Source organism: Leuresthes tenuis, unplaced genomic scaffold (genome assembly GCF_036924035.1).
Source record: "Leuresthes tenuis unplaced genomic scaffold, fLeuTen1.0.hap1 SCAF_13, whole genome shotgun sequence".
NCBI lineage: Eukaryota > Metazoa > Chordata > Actinopteri > Atheriniformes > Atherinopsidae > Leuresthes > Leuresthes tenuis.
In genome coordinates this window covers 14,404,680-14,426,144 of record NW_027325367.1, presented here as the reverse complement: position 1 = coordinate 14,426,144, position 21,465 = coordinate 14,404,680, and the positions used below count along the sequence as shown (strand labels likewise).

The 21,465-nt window shown below is 44.3% G+C and overlaps 2 protein-coding genes across 5 annotated transcripts in view; both read right to left on the bottom strand.

Moving 5' to 3' along the window:
• The window catches only part of LOC140266889 (estrogen-related receptor gamma-like), a 29,630-nt gene extending 16,954 nt beyond the window's left edge, over positions 1-12,676 (bottom strand). The window contains exon 1 of one of the 3 annotated variants that reach the window (XM_072362016.1): positions 12,611-12,676. Coding sequence is in view for 1 of the 3 variants with exons in the window: in XM_072362014.1 (XP_072218115.1) it covers positions 3,639-3,694 (56 nt within the window). In the remaining 2 variants the exon portion in view is untranslated. The other 2 variants (XM_072362015.1, XM_072362014.1) reach the window with 2 other exon arrangements.
• An 834-nt stretch (positions 12,677-13,510) lies between these two features.
• On the bottom strand, positions 13,511-21,064 carry gpatch2 (G patch domain containing 2). Of its 2 annotated transcripts, none has more exons than XM_072362238.1 (10): positions 20,864-21,064; positions 19,857-20,100; positions 18,961-19,511; positions 18,357-18,421; positions 17,939-18,136; positions 17,462-17,582; positions 16,917-16,956; positions 16,746-16,810; positions 16,468-16,556; positions 13,511-15,039 (listed from the first exon to the last, which is right to left on the bottom strand). In XM_072362238.1, the coding sequence occupies exons 1-10, from the start codon at positions 20,911-20,913 to the stop codon at positions 14,870-14,872; spliced, it is 1,593 nt and encodes a 530-aa protein (XP_072218339.1). In that variant the 5' UTR covers positions 20,914-21,064; the 3' UTR covers positions 13,511-14,869. The 2 variants fall into 2 exon arrangements, with proteins under 2 accessions (XP_072218339.1, XP_072218340.1); XM_072362239.1 differs by having other exon boundaries at positions 18,964-19,511.
• Positions 21,065-21,465: the final 401 nt, after the last annotated feature.

Sequence of the window (21,465 nt, the reverse complement as noted above, 5' to 3'; positions counted from 1 at the left end):
GGTTCCCCCGTTCTGTCACACTCTTCTCCTCTCCCCACACGATATCCACCCAGCTGTGCGTCCCTCCCGCTCCACTCACGGCTCAGTGAGGTGGATGTTCAAATTGCCCTGATTTCCTGCCATGTAAATCAGTCTTTGCCATCGCAGGTTATTTGATAGGCAAAAACACTGTCTGCTTTTAACCACCCGCTGAGTAAACCGCGGCCACGCGCTGCTGACCCCTCTACGAAGCCACAAACACGGAGCGGCGCAGTAAGAGACGGGCCTGTGAGGGTACGAGGGGGCGGCATCAGGAACACCAAACAACTGCTGGGAGGAAATCACTGCAGCTGCTTTTTTTTTTTTTTTCTTTCCCCAATGGTGGGCATCGAAGAAGGCAGAATGTCCCTCTATTGCTGACTTTTCTTCCAGCTGAAGGCAGAAGAAACAGAGCTGCATATTTCCTCATCCAGCAGACAAAGAGCATTATTTAACTTTAGTCCGTGATTCCATTTCTGGTCACCTGGCAAGTATACATACCATAATTCACCTTTTATCTCTTCTTTAAAGCAGATATCTGCATATGAATATGTAGAACCTCGAGGCAAGAGAGATGACCTTTGCTCCTTCGGGGCTTTAGGATTTCAGTAGTCTCGGTAATCGGCCGGTAATCAGCTATTTGTTGTCCCGATGTATTTCAATTTAGCTCCGCTTTGGTCTCCACTAACTCCTGAGCGCCTTTTGTTGCACCTTGAACAGCCAAAGCAACATCGATGAGTGCGGTGAGAGTGACCGAAACCTCTAAGACTGCCAGCCATAAAATCAAACCAGTTGGCTTCGAGGCGCTAAAATAAAGGACTTTTTTTATCTAAAGATATGTCAAAATACGTTTACCTATCCAGTCTTCCAATGGTCTCTCATTAACCTGCGCTCATGCTCCGGTTAAAGACTCTGATCCCATTTTCTCTATCACTCCTCCCCTGCATCTATAAACTCTTCAATCCACTTTGAAGACTATAAAAACAGCCCTGTGAATAGACTCCGGTTTCCTTTTAAAGTGACACACCAGCAGCCTCATGGGCTATCCATCACAGGTGTCCATATTGCTGTGTCAAGACTCTGACAGGTACAGAGTGAGATATACTTTGCACTCTCACACTGTAATGCATCACAGGGAGGGGGAGGCGGAGAAGGGGTTGGATGCTGCCGCTTTGCTCTCATAATTAAATGGCGTTAGCGTGCGGTGATCAGACAGGAAGTGCCACTCCACAAAATCGCCCATCAAAGGGTGGTCAGAGCGACTTCTACAGTGCAGCGGAAAAAAAAAAAAAATCCACATATGTGGATTTAGCCATAAATCTGTATATGTGTGTGTGTGTGTGTTTCAGTGGAGTTCCAAAGTTATTGTACCTTTTGTGTTCCAATAGCTAAAACAACTCTCCTTGGCAACAAAGGAGAAAATGCAGTGTGAAACGAGGACAGGACAAAAAGAGAGGAGGGAAAAGGGAGGCAGGAGGAAATCACAAGCGAGGCAGACAGATAGAGGGAATGTGAAAAAGCTGGGGAGGGACAGAAAGAAAAGGGGCAATCCTGTGGCTCATTAACCCGGGCGGGGGGGGGGGGGGGGGGGGGGGGGGGGGGCGCTGAAAGAAAGGAGAGAGGGCAACACTTTCTTTCCAACGAGCAGAGTCATAATGCAGACAATGACCCAAAGCCTGGGTAGGGTTGAGAGAGAAAGGGAAGAAACGCTGGAAATGAGGTGTAAGCTAAGCGATTGAGCTGCTAAAAGCAAGCGGGAAAAGACAAAAATAATAAAAACAAACCAATCTAACAGATTTCAGGAAGTGAAAATAAAATGCAAGGCGCCGAAGAGTCTCTTCATGGTGCCAAAAATACCTCACAAGGCCTGCTGACCGACCTTTGAGCAAGAACCCCAACTTCATGTACGTCAGAGGGTGTCTCGGTTGTGGCGTTTTGGTTTTTTTTTCCCCCCCGCTAATGAACCAGAGATGATCAGGGATCAGTGACACCCTCAGCCAGCCCTAAGAGCCTTAGACAGGCTTTGTAACTGGAAAATGAGGTGCTTGAGGCCGGAGTTTGAACCCACAGGCTCTGCAGACTTGGATAGCGTGCCACACATGGGGATCATCTGCAGCCTTCCATGTCCTCTGTCCAATTCTTTATCTGCCAGCCCGTGTCACAAGTAATCAGCCAACCTGTGCGTCCACATGTCTGCCCGTCTCCCTCCGTCTGTCTTCTAATTGTCTTTATCTTTCGCTGCTGGCGGAAGGTTAATTTCAACCCCCGAAATCCTAAAATGCTCAATGAGATTGGCCGTGTTCTCAGTGGAGTCTGATTATGCCGCAGCTGAGAGCGGCACAACAGTGATGATAATGAAGTTGAGCTCTTTTCTTTTCTTTGCATGATTACAGCAAAAAAAAAAAACAGGCAATCAAAGAGCCACTCCGGAGGCAATCAAACAGCTGCTTCGCACATCTTTCCCCAGGATTTCAGATAAGCCTTGTTTGGGGGGGGGGGGGTTGTTTCGCCAGCCTCAGTTAGTAGCCAGTCAACCCACACCAAGACTAGTTAGTAGATCAAATGAAAAAAAAATGATAATAATTAGGTTAACGATCTGGGGTTTCTTCATTTGGTCAGGTGTGACTTCACCAATGGTGTGTGCGCAAAAAAGTAAAAGTCAGCCGACTGAATATAGAATCAGATGGAATATTGAATCTATAAAATGGTCTTTCCATCAACAAACACCCTCCCCTCCCGCCCCCCCGACGGCAAGGTCATATTCCAAGAAGACAATGCCAGAATTCATAAGACTCAAATTGTCAAAGAGTGACTCAGGGAGCATGAGACACCACTTTCACACATGGACTGGCCCCCACTAAGCCCGATGAGAATGTCTAGAATTTGCTGCAGATAACTTCATGCAATAGTCTGACCCTCCAGTCATCGATGCTTGATCTTGGCGAAAAGGCATCCGTGGGTGGAGCTCAAGGTCGTGGCGAAGGTGGCGCAACACCACGTTGGAGTGGGACTTTCTTCGTGTACTGACTTGGCAGCACAGCTCGTTAGTTTTGATACTTTTCGACACATTCGTTACTTTTCTTCCTCTAAACTCAGAATGTGTTGTTCTGATCCCTATTTTTTTCCCCCACTTGCTTGAAAGTGGCGCTGTTTTGGGCAGGTGGAAAGAAACATTTAAACATTTTTCTGCAAAGTCTCTGACATTTAACGGATTTCATGATTACTTAATGGTTAACAAAGCATTTAATTAAGGGTTAATGTACTGAAACTGTGCAGCGAGCACAAGAGAAACCTCAGTTACAAACATGAGAAAAGCACTGCATAAAAGTCTGTTCCCTTATCCTGAAATGTGGTAATGATAGGGAGGATGCTTCAAAACAGCCATGCTATGGTATCAAATAAATGCACAACAAATGGTTTTAACTCCGTTGCACTGATGTGAATTAAACCTCTCTTTGTTTGTCATTGAAAAAGGTATTTTGTGATAAACATTAGACATTCTCTTCCCACAGTGTCATATATCTGTTGGACAACATGTTTATCAATGTTAGCCCCGTGGCTACTTCCCTTGGAACTAAAACAAAGTTTGTGAGGCTTGCTGCGTTTTAGAGGGTACTTACTCTGTGTCAGAGTGGAAGCTGAAACACTCTGGGAGGTAAAGGTCGACTAAATCCATATGCGCTCTGCCACCATACCCCGTAGAGGAGAAAATGTTCCGTTTGTTCCCGTCCGCCTCCTTCACTTATTCTGTCCTCCTTCTCAGTAGCTTTTATAAACTGCACTTCTCTCAGAGCTTTTGTGCCTCCAAACTTTATGTGTCCATCTACTGCCCTCTCCTCTGCTGGATCACACTCTCGGCTCCGCTCATTGTCCCTGTGTGCGCGTGTGCGTGTGCGTGCGCGCGTGTGTGTGTGTCTTCCTGTCACTCACACCTCTCACCAACAGCCCCCGGGTGCCTTTGAAGTCCGCACTGTTGTGACTACAAGCTGCGTGTGACAAGGGTCTCCAAGCGAAGCAGCCGGGTCCTAGCGAACACCCAGCCACACTATCTGAATGGCCTCCCACTACCCCCTGCGCGCAACACTGCGCTGACGGCTGATTGGCTGTCCTCTGAGCCAATCAGAGCCGGAGCCGCTGGGGCAGGTGGAAATGACAAAAGGATGTGGGATATTTAGAGGGGTTGAAGCAGTCAGAAAAAGCTCTATGTGGGAGTGTGGATGCTCACCTTATAACAACAAGATATACTACATACCCTCTAAATGTGTAGTGTTGAGGGGGAAGAGTGTGAAAGTAAAAAAGAAATAAAGAAATAAAAATCCAGCTATCGTAAACTTCTAAGAAATCTATTTTAGAATCGCTTTACTGGCGTTTGGACAGTCTCTGCAGAGGAAGATAAAAAAAAAATATATATATGTCAATTTCTTATTCAGTTTGAAGGGATTTTCTATCGCATTGTATTGATTAACTGAAGAGCAAACTGAGAGAAAAAAAATCATTCCTTGATCTAGAAAGAAAAATACAGAGGGAAGTCTAAATCCTGAGCTAAAAATCATCTTCTCATAACTACTCTGCAAAATAAAATGATGAGCTTTCCACAGGCACTGTATGAACAAATACATGGACATCCACACATTAAGACATCAATTCACATTCCACTTAAGGCTTAACCGACTTATCTGCTTGTGCAGTGCTGTTATCTGAGATAATCAGCCTTGGCTGCGAGCCTAATTTGATGTTTTCACTCACAAAGAACACGTGCAAATGAGGAACAGGGGAAGTAGTGTCCACCTGGGGGGAAAAAAAGGTGACCAGGTGCAATATGGTGCGATAGACAGAAACAAGACAGCTGAGGAAGAACAGATTCAATTTAACATAAATCAATATGTGCGGGGTGCTCAGAATTCAGATTCTCTGAATCTTTTAATGATATAATACTTTGTAAATGATGGACTATTCAAAGCCTTTGTCATTTTATTGTTGACCGACATTAACCTGAATTTGCTCCACAATTTGTAGATGTAGATTTTTGAAGAAACCTGCCCAAATTCACTGCTGAGAGACCCTCCCTCTCTTAGGTGCTCTTAGGTCATCTTAAGTCGTGAAAGAAAATAACACATGTGGCTTGTCAGAGTTTCCCTGTCCTTCACCCCAAAGTCCAAATTAATATGTCAAAATCAAAACTAGGCCTTTGTATCAAACCATCCTGCTGAGTAAATGTCAATGTAATGTTACAGAATACTGAAGAGTGGAAAACCACGTCGTTCCAGTTCTATCAGACTCGGCAAGTTTCACCCGGGATCTGCGGGCTTGCAGGAGCAGAGTGTTGCGCACAGGTGTGAAACACGCTTTCATATTTTCAGAACAGCAAACTCCCACCCAGAGATTTCAAAAAGGTCATTCTTATTTTCTAAGAGTGCTAAACACTGAACCACTTGCATGAATATGAGACACGTCCTGAAAGTAGATCAAAAAGACTTAACTGAACAAATGTACAACATCATATAATTGGTAAAAAGATTTCAAGTAACTAATGTCACTTATCTGGAAAAAGTATGTTTACCCTTCGTATCAGTATGTGGTGTGACCCACTTGTGCAGCAAGAACTACATCTTAAAGTTTCTGTTAAATGTTGCACAGTCTTGCATGTTAGCTCGGAGGGCTTTCAAGTCATTCCTCTGGACAGAGCAGTTTCCACTATATTTATCTCACATGAACTGCTTACTTAAAATCCCTCCACAGCATTTATGTTGGATTAAGGACAAGACTTTGACTTGGCCTAACCAAAATATTAACATCTTCTATCATTTGTTGGCAGAATTATCCGCGTGAGATTTGCCATCGAGATGCATAATCCATTTTGTCTTGAGACTCAGTTCACAGAGATTTCTTGTGGCTTGAAATTTCCTCTTTATAATTCAATAAATCAATGGTTTAAGTCAGAGTTAATGCTGGGAAGCCAGTGTGGGCATGAATGGTTGTTAGTCTCTGTAAAGGACTTTGTGGACTAGAGGCAGCAAACTTGACCCAGACCTTGAAACTACCACCACCGTGTCTCACTGATGGGACAAGGTCCTTATCTTTTCCAGACATAACAATTTAAACCCAAATTGCTTTCTTTTGCTGATTTTTTTTTTTACCTCATACATGCTAAACTATTTCACGCCTCGTCTTTGAACTGAATTTTGTTTTTTGACCCATTCCTATGGAGCATAACAATGCTCTCAAATTCTGTCCATTTATACTCAATCTGTCTGTAAATTGGTAGGCGTCATCTTTAAATTTTTAAATGTGGTTTTGCAATCTTTTCCAGTTTACAGATGTACAATCTTAGTGAATAAACGATCATTTTCTTTGTCTGCTCGGAGTACTTGTGTTAACATCTCGAGATTTGCCGCTCTAAACACCTTTACAAGCGTCAGAATGTCTTTCTCCTGCTCACATCGCACCATCTCTTCTTCTCTGATTATCATGATGTCGTGCTCTGAGATTAACCCCGCTGAACCTATCTCCACAGGAATGAAATCACCTGCGCTAATCTGTTCCTGAGATAAAGGCCAGACAGCAGGCCGCATGGAGTGAACTTTATCTCATTATGCACCACAAGAAAACTCCCAACCAACCGAAACAGTCATTATGGCTGCCGCACGCGCACACATACTAACAACCCCACGAGTGCAAGCTCATGCAAAGCCAAAAGAGGAAGAACGTAAGGACCGCAAAGGATGAGAGTGATTTCTGATGGCAGAACTTTTTAGAATTTGAACAATAAAAGTACAAACAAACAACAGAAAAAGTCAGACACCACCAGAGTGTGGTCATAACAAATGTAATACACTTCAGACATTGCATAAAAACATCTCCATAGTGAGATAATTATGTAGAAACCATGTAGCAAACTTTATGTTGTCATAAAAATGAAATGATTCCTATCCCTAAGTGGCTTTACCCTGGCTGCTGTCATCACTTGATTCTTGCCTCCTCATAGAACACAGTTAAAAGTGGTCTAAATAAAATGACTAATTTCAACAGTCACGCAAAATGTGTGAGTCAATTCTATTTTCCCTCCATGTAAGAACACCTCTAGGTCAAATCAAACTGATTTTAGCAATCATTAAGACAAACCAGAAAAGCAACTTACACGAAAAGATCCAAGCTGGTGTCAGGTCACATAAAAGTCAGCTCCAAAGAGTCAGCAAACACCCGCTTGTTTGTTTTTCCAAACCCATATTTGAGAATCCCAGATGTAGCAGAACCGCTAGTGCGCCTGGAAACTCTTAATCTTTCTCTGTAATTGCTGTTAATTCATTTCCTTAATTCAGAAATTAAGCTTCCAGTTCATTACACATCATACATTTTCAGGTGTCTTTGATATAAAGGGGCACAATCATTGAGTCATCTATTATGATATTGTCCAGTCAACTTTTAGCCTGTATATTGTCATTGGGGAATATGTTGGTCAATAAGCAACAAAAACTGAGAGACATAAAAAAAAACGTTCAGATCAACCATCGCTCACTTAATGAATTAAAGGCATTTTAAAATCCATTGATACATTGTTGCACTTATATTACCAGCTGATACTGGAAAATCCCTGGTATAATAGTATCTGTGTATATGCTGCCTGAAATGCAACCCGTATGAGACCTTTTTTTCCCCAGAACATATCGCAGAAGAAGATGCTTGAGGCAGTTTGCAAATAGTATATCACGTAAGTTTCCCAGAAGAGTGGCGCTACTTCACTGTTGACATTAGCCTCAGCTGGGTGTGCAAAATGAAGTACAGAACGCATCACAGCTGAGGAGACTGGGACTGGGCTGTTTTCACAGAAAGTTGTCGACTGGTTTACAAATTTAATTTCTGGGAAGTCAATGAACAATGACATTTTAAATTTCTCCGTCATGATTTGTCTTTGGAAGAAAAACTCCTTCTCTCCTGCTTTTGGATGACAGAAATCAACTTAGGAATTGGAAAAAAAGGGGAAATACATAATTTCCAAACAAGAGAAAAAAAACACAAAGGCTGAAACACAACACCAGCAGACAAAACTATTTGAAAGCACAGACTTGAAAAGAAGCTAAATCCAGAGCCGACGGCTCTTTGAAACATCAAAACAAGCTGAGTGCAGCAAAGGAAACCGCGTGGCTGCATTTAAACATCAAAAATATTTTTCCACCGCTGAGCCTGACTGAAAGACAGAAGCTCAATAGCAGGGATGCTGCCCGTAATAGAGCACCACACTGCCAGCTATTGACCCCACACATCAGAGATGGATATGTTTCCATCTGAAGAACAGGGGAAGTGCAGATAAGCAGGCTGCATGTGTGAGTTCAATCTTTTCTCCTCGTCCCTAAACTCACAGCCACCAATTCTCAGCTTCGAGCGACATCTGTCGCTTCGACTTCCAAAGTCGGACAGTCACTCATCAAGTCCAACCCCCCCATCACACACATTAGAATTAGCCTCAGAACCAGCAAGTGGTAATCTGCTTAGTTTATATCTGACCCGTAGCCATCCATCAATTACTGCGACAGAGGGAAACACCTCTGACACTGTGTGCAAACACTCTCGTCCTGCTGCACCAACACGTCGCCTCTCAGACACTCGACGGCTTTCACAAAACGAGGCAGACTCATGGAGGTAGCAGGGAGACAAATCCAAACTGCATTGTAGAATTAAAGAGGGATATCTCGTGTCATATATTTGCAGTCTGATGACTTTAAATAGATGAATGGGAAGGAAATGGTGCATAAAATAAGTGACAGATGAGCACTTGGAATAGGATCAGTTCTGTATTGATCTGCGGTGCACAGTATAGGGATCAGAGGTCACACACACACACACACACACACACACAAACACACACATCCACGGCAGAAATCTTAGAAACCCGCTGGGAGAAGCTTAAAGTGACATAACCATAGAAATGTCACTTACAGCTACTGGGACCTGCTGCTGCTCCTCCTTGGGGTGTGGTGGGGGGGTTCAATTGTTTTCAAATGGTTTTCACTTATCAGGAGATTCTACAGTCCCACTGCGGAGGAAGTGAGTCACTGCGGGGAAACGTATATGCACAGGAAGGCTTTCAGGCAGGCAGGATTTCATTGGGACTAATTTTACCCCTTTTTATGAATACCTGAGACTAAATGCACTGAGAAAACCAGCTCAGTTGCAGCTTCACAGATTGTTTTACACGTCCTAATAACTTGAGTGGAATGCCCCCTAGTGGAAGAATTTCTTTGACATTTATGTCCCACAACATCTTGAAACAGCAAGTCTCCTGTGGAGATACTTTGGGAGAAGTTTACCCGGATATGTGCAATTGTTCTCCCTCGTCATCAGGCCATATTGTCTTTTGGAAGGAGCCCATCTGGAGAGCCTTAGGGTGATTAGATGTAACCAAGCCTCTCCTAACAACATAATATGGATTAACACAGCAAATACCCTTCATATTCTCAGCAAGAACTATTGGATTAATTGGTCATCTGCTGGTCACCCTCCTCTGTTTCTGCAAGTTCTCTACTGCATTGTGGTAGCAGAAGAAAACGGGGGCATCTCTCTTTTCTCTTTTCCTCCGCATGTGTAGTCTTTTGATATCTTTGTGGTAAACAAGAAACTCAAAGCATAGCAGCTGCTTTACATTTTCTCTGCATATATTCATTGCATTGTGTATGTTTCGGTTTAATTTGCCTACAGTTTTTTGTGTTTTTTTTTTTAAAGATGCAGTAATTCTCCTCCAACTGCGATTTCCACCGTTTTCCCGGGAGTTCTCTTTATCCGACTTGGGACTCTATAGATAGAGCTGCAGATAGCTGCATATTGTGCAGATTGTAAAGCTCTCGGAGGGAAGTGTAAGTACATTTACTTTAATAATGGACTTATCTCCTTAACACTCACGGGACAGAGGGAAAATCTACTTAAAGGGCCGATCCAAATTTGTCACTCTGACCCTGACTTGACGGTGGTCCTACAGGAGGGATCTAGAAGGGCTCGGGGTTGTAATCTTTATCTAAAATATGGTGTACCGCTCAGTTGGGAGTCTGAACGTGAAAAATAGTTTGGAGGGACTTAAGCAGGGCTAGATGACCCCTGCCCCTCAATGACTAAAACAAATGGGACGCCTCACCTACACACACACAAACGGGGTCAAAGGGGGCAAAAGAAATGGGTCCAATCACAGCGGTCCCCTCTGTATCAAAAACTGACAAACTATATATTGCTTAAGAGCCTTGAAATTCAAACAGTGCCAACAACTTTCAGACATCGCCACAGCGTGAATATTTCTTGACTTGTGTACACAGCAAACCTGCAGTTTCCTGCCTTTTTTCGTAGCCCTTAGGGGCAAATATTTGATCAAATGTTGAAGGGGCGCACTGAGCCTTTGTCAAAACTGTTTTTAAAGGAAAGACGCTCTCGAGGTCGGGTCAAAATAGTAGCATGGACAAATTGTTTGACTTTAAAATGACATGATATCTTCTAATGGCCTAAAAAACATCAGATTTGCATGTTGGGCTTGTTAGCCTACTAAATACTTGACAGCTCTCATACCACACTATGCTGCAGTTTGCAATTAAAACGACTTCTTGAATGTGAACCTTTGGCCGTGCAGTCGTCTCATCAGTAGCTCTATCGAAAAATAGTTTCCTCCCTTAATTGTTCATATATGGTGTGCATCAAGTACAAAATGCAGCAGCTAATCAGAGAGCATTTTGTCTGGTCTCCTTAAATGTCGCACTGTCCGTTTTGTTGTGATCGTTGAGAAGTGTTTTGGGTTTATGTGGATTTTCACATACGTGTTCTTTTGAAAATGGCAGATTTCAGTTTCACGACCGCCTTTTTCGAGGCTTTTTAGCTTTGTTGGGTTTTCTTTACAGCAATTCTGTGAAATGCTGTCATGTTCTCCATTTTGTTGCATCATCTGATGTTTTGGTTTTTGTGGTTATATAAGTTGAAATCACTTTAATCTCATCACATTTTTGCTTTTTCACACGTCCGCCCCACCCCCCACCCTTCCTCACACAAGCACCTGGTTCCCAGACTTGTCCCAAGAGCCTTTGATGCGGGTCCAACACACACTGAATCCTGGGAGTCAGCGCCACTCACGCCTAATGCTGATGTCAGGAACTATTAGAAACACTTTCACATACCCACAGTCACACAGAGAAACAGCATGCAGTCTCTCTCATCATATCACTTTTATCTCCACAGGTGGCAAATTTTTCCCTCTGGCTCAGTGTCAGCGTGTCTACACTAAACAAATCAACACAAAACACATAGAGACAAAAGAGCTATCCTTTCGTGTTTTTCTTTATATAAAGTCTACCACAGTGTTATGTATTCACCCTCTGGCTTTATCTCTATCTACCCATCCATCTAAACACCCCTCTAACTCGGCCTAACACCTTCTGTCAGCAGCTCCACAGGTGAGCCAGTCTCATCTCACGACAGTGTCTCGCTCCACAGAGAGCGGAAGACAATATTCAGCTCACACTTCTCAACCTCCATCCCTTCTTCTTTCACAGTCTTCCCATATCTGTTTCCATCCTTTCTCTCTGTTCCGTGACTCCCTCCTGTCCCTAATCATTTCATCACACAGATGCTTTGAGGTGCACCTCTGGGTCATTTCAGCTTTCCGGCAAGATGTAACACCCTCCCTCCCTCCCTCCCTCCCTTCTTCCTCCTTCCTTCCTTCCTTCCTTCCATCCCCAACCCTTTCCCAAGGCTCCAGGGTGTTCTTCCAGTGACCCCACCTTCTGGTCATCTCCGCACCCTGGCCGCATTTCCTAGTACACTAGTCAAAACTAGTCAAAATGTAATTTTCTGCAAGATTACACATGATAATGACTCGCTTTGGAGGGTCGCCATAAATGATGACTTCCAATTATATATGCATAACTATCGATCTGTCAACAGAAGGGGTGAGGAAGAGGAGAGGGGGGGGGGGGGGGGGGGGGGCACGAGGCACAGGGCTGGACGCATGTACAGTGATATTTCCTGACAACTCTCTTGATGCTGCACGCGCAAACACACAAAGAAAGAGCGGGTGCTGCTGCAGAATCACCCGAGAGGTGAAAAATTTGCTGAACTGCTCACAAAGTCTCGCATGAGGGCTTTAAAGGAAGTACCGATGGGAGCCAATAAAAAGCCAGAGAGATGGGTTCACCTGGGATCAGAGTAGACCTTCACCTGGAGACACACACAACTACACGCACACACCTCTCGAACATCACACTGGACTGTTTCTAAGATGATGGGAGCAAAAACATAGCAGTTCATGCGCTGCAACTGAGAGAAGAAGCCTGCACCTACTTCTTCCCGTTTGCTCGCCTTACCGCTTTCGCTCAGTACTCACTGTCAGTTTCATCCACTGGCTGGTCGGTCCTTCGCTCAACGGCTGCAGTCAGTCAGTCAGTCAGTCAGTCAGTCTCAAGGACAAACGCTCCAGCTCTCTTCGCCTCCGGTCTCTGTAGCCCAGCGATGCAGCAGCGCACACACAAATTCATAAACACACACACACACACACACACACACACGCATTGCCCTCTCCGTCTTTCTCTCCCCTCAGCATCTCACTCAGATTCGCTGCTGACTTTACCTGCCTGGCTTGCTCGGGAGTCCTGAGAGAGTATGTCAGAGCGAAAGTGCGTTTGAGAGAATGGGTGTGTGTTGGGCCGGCAGGGGGGGGGGGTGGACACACAGCAAACGTTTCCCTTGTATGCAGAGGGACGTGGCGAGCTGAAGGAAGGGTAGAGGACACAGCTCTCCTGTATTCTCACAGACACAGAGGAGGTTTTCTATTGCAGCCTTGCAAAAGATGGGGGGGGAGAGAAAGAGGGAGACAAAGCACGCATCATATTTCAGCGATGTTGAGTCAGCATGTGAATGCGATGCATGTGTTGATAGAGCCGGAGATATTCATGGTTTTACGAGCATCACAAAGCGGTGAACATGGGTTCTCAGAAACAACTACATCGGAAAGTTCTCCTGCTGCACATTTATGGGAAGGATGCCAAGATCGGAGTGAAGTGCTGAGGCTGGCTGCACTCATTATGTACAGCTTTGTATTTAACGGGTTCATTTTACACCCGTCTTTGTGTGAGAAGTGATAAGACTGCAAAAAAATAACGAACAGGAGCAGCAAAGGAACTCACTAAAACGAAGCGGCCTTTCCCAACAACCTTTAGGTTAAAATTAGCCTGAACAGCTTATTGGGGCAGCTCATAGATTCTAGCTTATTGCACACGGATCAGCATCTGTATGAATCTCGGGCTCAATGCTCTTTTAGGCGAGTAGCCAACAAGCCAGTGGTCAACAGGAATGGCACCCAGTGCCATGGACATCCCATAATTGCACTCTCTCTCTCTCTCTCTATATATATATATATATATATATATATATATATAAAAGTCTCTCCAACAAACCAATTGCTGAAACACAACATATGATATTGCACCTCCACCATGGGTATTGATCTCAATACGCCAGCACTGTTTAAACAAATTAGCTTCTTTATTTAACAAGAATAGTAGGATTAGCCTCAAAGGACAGTAAAATCATACAGTAACAATGAATGTTTAATAGATGTTATGTCAGTTGAACTTCGGCTAAAATTTCCTTTACAGTAGCCTTGGCTTTGAAGGGTTAAAAAAAAAAAAAAAAAAAAATGTTTTGAGGGACAAAATATTGTTACAATACAACATCCCATGTACTTTCACAGTAATCATCAACAGATGGCCAATATATGCTGACAAAGGCCCAGTCAAGTCTTAGAATATTAAATTTAAGGAGAGAAACAACAATTACAAAAAAAATTAAAATGGAAAAATCCACTTGATGCGTGTTTTGCCTGCTGTGCCGTAGGTTTTCAGTTAGTTAGTCACGGTCTCTGCTTGGACACGGTTCAGACAAAGAGTCTCATGGAGCGAATTAGATGAAAGCACCTGTTAACCAAAGCTTATGAGAGCCCTTTAAGTGACAGTTCCTCTTTTTTCCCCCCCAAACCTGCATGGACACACCTGTCGCTTTAGTATTGACTGTATCGTCGCTTAGAGTTGGTTACAGTTGAATGTTTTTAAAAGAAAACGTATAGTTTGGTTAAACAGGACAGAAAAAAAAAACATCTTATAAACATCAGCAGAAACATGCAGCAGCTTGAGCTGCACATCCATGCATACTGTTGCTAAAAGAAGAAAAAAAGCTGGGAGGGGGTTTGATTTTTGCTTCTTTTTTTTTTTGTTTGCGGAGAAATAAAAACATTCCAACGACATTATCTATCGACATAGCTTCATTACAATAAAAAGGAACATAAAATGTGTCATGAGGTAAAGCCTACTCAAACCTTTGATTCGAAAACTCTTGTGCAATGTCGGACCAAAACCATTTCTCATTCATTTGCTAACCAATACTGCTGACCGCTAACGAACCGCGCTCTGGTCACTGGCGCACGCCGTGGCTCCGCTCTCAGTATGTTCTGAGCCCAGTTCTCCGGCCTGCGATGGTGACATCTGAGGTAACATGTGATGAAGCATCAGTGTCACATATTTTCTCCAACATGGAGTTCGAGTCCTTTTCCCCCGCTCAGTTGCAGTCAGTCACTTTCACGTGACAAAGAGTCCCAGGCTTACTGCAGCCTCCCCAATATGGGAAAGCTTTCATTTCACCACACAGACACTCCTTTGCTTCTCTCTCTCTTGTGACTCATATGCCTGGATTACTCTGGACCTCTTTTTTTTTTGTCTTTTTTCCATTTTCTTTTTTTTTTTTTTTTCCCCAAAATAGCCCAGAGGAGAATTCAATATCTGTCCCTCCTTTTTGTTTTACCCTGCTGTGGGTTCAGCATCCAGAAACTGGACGCTCAGTTGAAACCTAAGCCCGCCCCTTTGGGTCTCTGAGTGGCCCGGACGGGCTCAGTGATACCCCTTCCCTCCGGGCCCAGGCCCATCCCTGGAGTCCAGCCCATGCTCTGCAACATGCGGTTCCCCATGTTTGAGTCAGGGATGGGAGCCGCGTTCTCCCCGACCACACCTGAAAAGAGGAGTCACAGAAAGAAAAAAAGGCATATTTCAACAGATATGTGACTTTTATTAGGCGGAACACCAATTAGCAGCAGTTGACAGGTTTGATATGCGAGTTTGTCGATTGTCTTGTTGCTTTCAGTGCTCCAGGAAGAACACAATGGTCATTTAATGACTTCTGGCCGTGACACGGACAGCAACAACTTGCGGACAAAAAGAGACAAGATTAATGGATTTTACCTGACTGCAAGACAGCTGGCAGCTCTTTCTCAGTCCCCCTGTGGGGATGACCAGCATCTTTGCACTGCGTGATGTCTGATTTAGGACCTTGCATCAGCTTGTCGGTCTCATTGTAGAGAGTGAAAGTGTCTGTGAGGTATGCCGTTTTAAAACGCGTCAATCAGCTGTTGGCACGGTTACAGACGGCGCCATTTCTACAATGTGTTACCTTTTTGTTTTTTCCCCTGAATTTTCATAAAATCATTCTACTGATCTACAATGTGCTGCACCCAGATTATGCACAATAGAGCTAATGATTTTTGCCAAAGTGACGTGATTCATACGAGCAGGAGCCTAAAAGCCCTGCCAGTAGAAGACAGTGTAATGTCATCCATTCATCCCTGGGAGTTAGTGGTAGTTTCAGGACCGGTTCTGAATACACCGCAGGCCCCTGAGCACAATAAACAGCCCACCACAGGCAATGTGAGAGGATTTAAAATTTGGAAAAAGAAAAAAAACTGCTCAAAACAATCTATAATTCGTGTAAAAATAGCATTATTCGTTCAAAAAACAGAAAAATATTTGCCAACTACTTTATCTAAAGTCAGGAAAATACTTTTAAAAGGAAAATATTCAACGTCTTACTTTTAAAATGCATCATTAAATCTACCTGAGATCAGTTTGGCTCACAAAAGGAACTCGATTCAAAGTCAAAACGCCTATTGTCATTTCACAGAGCTGACAGTCTGTCTGCAAAGCCTTGGTGCAAATCTAAACGTGTCATTAACTGAGCCACATTTCGAGTTGCTGTCTTAGACAATGGTCATTTTGTCCTCCCTTTTCCAGGAAGTTCACTTTGGTCACAGAGCCCAACCAATTACTGTTTTTAATCCTCTTTTTATTTGTGAGCAGTACTAAGTAAAGCTGCTCACTCCATGAGCGGCCAGTGCCCCGGTCAGCAGTAGTTTCCACAGAGCGTCTGTAAAGTATCAAAGGATACAAAGAGCGTTTTGTTTAAACGTTCAGATTAAGTCAAACCCCCATTATTCTCTTCCTGTCCTTTGGGTTTAACATCAGTGTAACAGCAAGAAGGCGTGCGGTAAAGCACTGAGCTCAGCCAATAGGAGGAGAGCAAGTGAGAGCCAAAAATAAAAGAGGGGGGGGATTGGCACAGAGTACCAGATGGTGCGTTAGGTGTAGCTAGGTGTGCATCCAATACCTGAGGGTGCAGTGGAACCAAGGGGGGCGGCCTTCCGCCTCCGCTTGACATCCCCTGTGCATAGAGAGCCAAGATGTCCGCTGGTCTGTCTGCAAAATCAGAATGACACAAAAACATGGCAGCATTAATTTGACCTCCAGCAACTTTGCAAAATAAAGGACTCTTTCAAAATCCCAACAAGGGGAAATTGTGGATACAGCAGCAAAAAGAGAGAAGCAGGAAATTAATCTCGAGTTCGGGTCATAAATTACACGAGTTCTCAGTTAAACTGTTCGCACCTGCTGGCCGTTTTCACCGAACAGCTCCTCCGATGCCCTCTGTCTGTCCGTGGGTCCCAGTGCAACTGGAAGGGCGGCGGGGAGGTGGACAGAGGACAAAACTTAATGCCTGAAGCACTTTCAATCCACTCGAGGGGGATCGGAATAGGAAGTAAAAAGAGCACCGCTCACCTGTCCGTGTTCTCTCCTCGATCCTGAGCTAAACCAAGGCCTGTAGGAGACAGGTGAGTATGAATTGTTACTGCGATAAATAACAAGAACGAAAGAAAGAGAGAGAGAGAGAGAAAAATAAACAGAACTGGTATTTACCGTTATTTCTCTCTGCAGGTGAGAGAAAAATTTTACAGAAACCCAAAAACCTTTGAAGCTTTTCCTTGGGATAAAACTTCGCTTCTCTTACATTTGCATTGCAGGAACAGTGTAAAACCTTATTTGAGTAGCAGCTCATCAATAACAATGCTATCTAATAAATGTCTACACCGTAATCCAGTTAATACTAATTCAGAACAATGTGTGTCTTTTAATCTATCAGAGCTCAACTGCTTATAGCCATTTGAGAAAGACTGATTTCACTAACTTTTCTTTTTTCTAAAACATGTCTTCAATGCTCTGCAATTTTAGGAGCAGAATAAAAAGAGGATGTATGAAAATGAGGAAAAACAAAAAAAAAGAGGTAGCAGAACAGTCAGAATTAAGAGCTATAAAGGAGAACTCACTCGTGGGAGTCCTGCGTTTGCCTGCCAAGTCTTTCGTTAAAGCCCTGACTGGAGCTTCCCTGCAGCCCCGCCTCAGACCCCTGCTGGTTTCCATGGAGACGATTCAGTCTGGCCTGAAACCCTGACAAACAGGAGCACAGGTTCATCATTAAATGCAGGAGAAAGTTCTGACTGGCCAACGGAGCTGATGAGATATAACTGAAGAATAGGCAGCTTTATGCAGTGGGAGTCACAAGGAGGCTCAGTGCTGCAATCAAAGTTGTACTGAGGACGTTTTGCTGCTCATTATAATCACTCCATAGCCCCATTGCTGTATGTTGCCCTTTATTAATGTCTGTGTGAAGTGCCTCCTTCTGGTCATGAGTGAGACTGCAATAACAGTGTAAAACCTGTGTCCTCACACTGTAAAAGCCATGACACATAGTTCCAGTAAAGCCACACTGAAAAGACATCCCAGCCTGTGTCTCAGCAGCTTACCCCTCTGTGCACTTGGGCTCAAGAGTGGAAAGGACCCAGTGAGAATACTATTGAAGACCGGGTCAGCGAGGTCCAGCTCCTCTGACGTCGTCTCCCTCTCCCACCAGGGAACCACTCCTGCTATCCCACATGCACCGCCAGGTCCAGAACCAGAGCCCGGCTCTCCGTCATAGAACCAGTCGCTCTGTTCGTCGTCACCTGGAACGAAGACACAGAAAAGTAGACCTAAATTAGGCCTGCAATTGATTTTGTCCTCAGTGTTGGATCGGAAAAAAACTATTTAACTGAAGCTGAAGCGTTATAACATGTAGAAACTGGTGACTAATTCATGCCAGGGTATTGAATGAGGTTAATAATTATCGCTACAACTATATGCACTTCTCTTCAACATATAAAAAAAAAAGTTTGACATGCATACCTTGCCTTCCCTCATCGTTGGTATAAAGTCCACCGTCACTGCTGTTACTGACACTGCTGGTCTCACTGAAAAGAGGGCAAGAGAAAGAAATTTGGTGCAACGGTTTAGCCATTTCCTGCAAAATGTTGTCAAAAAGCTGTAAACTACAAACACAAAGGTGCCTGAATGCACCATGGCCTGAGTACCTTTACCGAACACTTAACATTTCTAATATTTCACAACTATTTAAGTAACAGCAGGCTGGTGACAGGCTGGTAACATGTGGGACAACGCGAGGGACAGGGAGAAAACCGTCCTTCAGTGACGGGGATTTTCAGGTCTCCTGCTGGCGCTGCAATAAAAACAGACTGTATGTTTCCATAGGGGATAAGCCTGCATCTCATAGCTGTGTAGATGGCAGCTAACGGCTGATAAAAGAAGCCCGTGTTTAAAACTGTTCAATTCATGAGCGGTATGGTGATAGAATTAAGAGAACTAGTTTAGTATGCAGCCCTCACACTCACCTGCTGTCCTACAGACTCGGAAGCACACTCATCTTAACAAAGCAGAAGCAGAAACCTTGAAACTCAGTTGGAATCATAAAAAAGAAAGTCAAAACACTAACCACCTGTCACTCATCTCCTCATCTGAGCCCTTTTGCTCCTCCAGCTCCATCTTGTCCTTGGACCCTTCCAATGGAGACGAGATGGGGTCTTCACTCTCAACCACCACCCCCTCATCGGCTGCTTCCATTCCAAGCTTGTGAGAGGCTAGTTTTCTCTTCTTGACACGGTTCTTCCCTCCTTCTGACCCCATCAGGCCACCTCCACATAGCTCCATGGCACCCCTGCTCTCGCTGGCACCCAGTCTGTGCAGCCTGCCGCCAACACGGGCTTTGGGGACGGGTGGGGGCCCGAGCATGATGGAAGAGGGAGGATCTGGTTCGGCGGGTGGGTCCACGGCCATGCGTTTGACCTTGCGCCGCCTTCGAAGGCTCCGAGTTCCCTCTGCTGAGCCCAGGGCAGCAAGGTCGTCAGGCCAAAGTGGCCGCTTGTTTCGTCCCAGATCAGCTGCGTGGGGGGGTCGTCTTTTAGGGCCAAGTTGTTCATCGGAGTCGCTGTTGTCCCGGGCATGGCTGTTGGCAGCAGAGACACCTCCTGTACTGGCACGGTAGTCCTGCAATAAATGTCACGGTGATGAATACCAGACTGTGATGCTGCTGCTAAATTAAGACACTTTGACATGCTCGAGCACGTCAATTAGAATGAAAACAGCACCTGCACGCACCGACTAATTTAAACAGGATGTTGTCAAGGAAACATCTAAATCAGCATCGTGATGTGTCCTTCTGTACAACAGCACAGTTTTTTTTAAAGGAGCTACTTTTCACAAGAGTACAGTGACCTGGACAATTCCATTTTCGATGTCTTCAGACAATTTCCCAAGGTCTGCTCCAGAAGCTGCTTGGTCGCCAGTCGGCACAGAGTATCATCTGATGTTAGCCCAATCACTTGGCCTCACCTTATGCTCCTCCACACTGGACTCTGAGCCCTCACTGAGGTGGCCGGTTTCCCATGGCGGATGCGGGTTGTCAGAGCGTCGTTTTCTGCCCCTCCGTTTCCGAGCCTGTCTCTTCAGCAGGCAGCCCACTGCCAGTGCGTGGTCTCCTCCATCACCAAAACCACCACGAGCAGCTTGCTCGGAGCTCTCCTCCAGTGCTGACACCAAATCATGGACCAGCTCGTCCATTGTCCGGCGAAAGTGCCTGAGGTGAAGGAAACAGGTTAGGCCGTTTTACACCTTTTGCTCGGACCTTAGACACTTCAAACATCCAATCATCGTGCGTAATTAGTAATATGCTTGGACACGCAAGTACACAGGGTTTGTTTTGGAGGTACATGAATGCATACAGGTCGCTCATGCGCTCTTAAGGGTACATATAAGCATTATGGACAATAGTAAAGTTTATGTGTAGTTGAGCATAACGAGTGAATTGTCATGATTAACAACGTTAAATGCGAGTGAACTAACTGTTAAAACTAACACTAAAGCCAAGCTATTATTCACATCACATTAAATCCATAGGGTTCAAGTTGGAGCCAACACGCAACGAGTACATTTCTAAATACTCACGTCTTCCTGAGCTCTAACCTGAAAGGCAGGGATATCGTTTGCAAACTCCTATGAAACTGACTATTCTCTTGTTAGCGATTTTGGCTAGCTTCGTAGGCTAACGTCTTCTTGCTAGTTAGCTCAGCTGACTTCAACAAACGTCCAATCAAGGAATATTAAATGCCACTTCAGTGCTGCTAAGTAAAATTACTCCCAGCGTCTATGCTAGCTTAGCTGTGACGACTGTCGCCGATAAAGATATAAAGAAATCGATATCAAGAGCCTTGGACATTCATAAGAGCTTAGTTGCTAGCCCATTAGCATGAGCTAGCTTTCGCCTTGTAACCGGCTGATGCACGAGAGTTAAGTGGACGTGAGCAATATGTTACGTCTCAGTGATTTCAAAGACCACCTACCAGCCAGTTCCCGCTTTGCCGATGGTTTTTAAATTAGCTGCACGGAACATTAAAGCCACCGAATGCCAAATATATTTAGCCAGAAACAACGGACGAATAGTGACACATCGCAGACATCATACTGACACAAAAGCTAACGATCAGTTAGCTGGATCAATATGCGACAAGAGGACACAGTGAAGGCTGCAAGAGGTACGATGCTACCTTCAGGTGCTGCAGGGAAATATAACATTCATATTGTAACAAGAGAGCAAAACCGCATAGACAAACAGCAGTTAACGTTATTATAGAAAAAAAGCCAAAAAAATCGCAGAATTATAAGTGCGTGTCATGAGTAGATTAAAATAATTATTTGTGGATATGTTTCGTTTTTTTAAATTCTGAGTTCACACGTAGCAAGTGAAGGCAACTGTAAATTCCAATCCGAATGTAAAAACCATTAGTGAACGCTGGGGGGCGGTGTAGTCTCAATCAGGTAGCTACTCAACTCAGTGGGACTATGAAATATATATCATAGGTCACCATTTCAAACACATTAGTGACGATAGTGTCACATTGATTACAAGAATTATTTAAAGAGTTACTGGGTATCAGACAGAGAA

What these genes read in the sequence shown, in the direction of transcription:
- gpatch2 (XM_072362238.1), bottom strand. Translation starts at nt 20,913, where the DNA reads ATGTTCCGTGCAGCTAATTTAAAAACCATCGGCAAAGCGGGAACTGGC. An exon ending in GAGCCCAAGTGCACAGAGGG is followed by an intron (nt 17,583 to 17,938) that starts GTAAGCTGCTGA and finishes CCTGTTTGTCAG; the next exon opens with GGTTTCAGGCCAGACTGAAT. An exon ending in CGAGGAGAGAACACGGACAG is followed by an intron (nt 16,811 to 16,916) that starts GTGAGCGGTGCT and finishes CCGCCCTTCCAG; the next exon opens with TTGCACTGGGACCCACGGAC.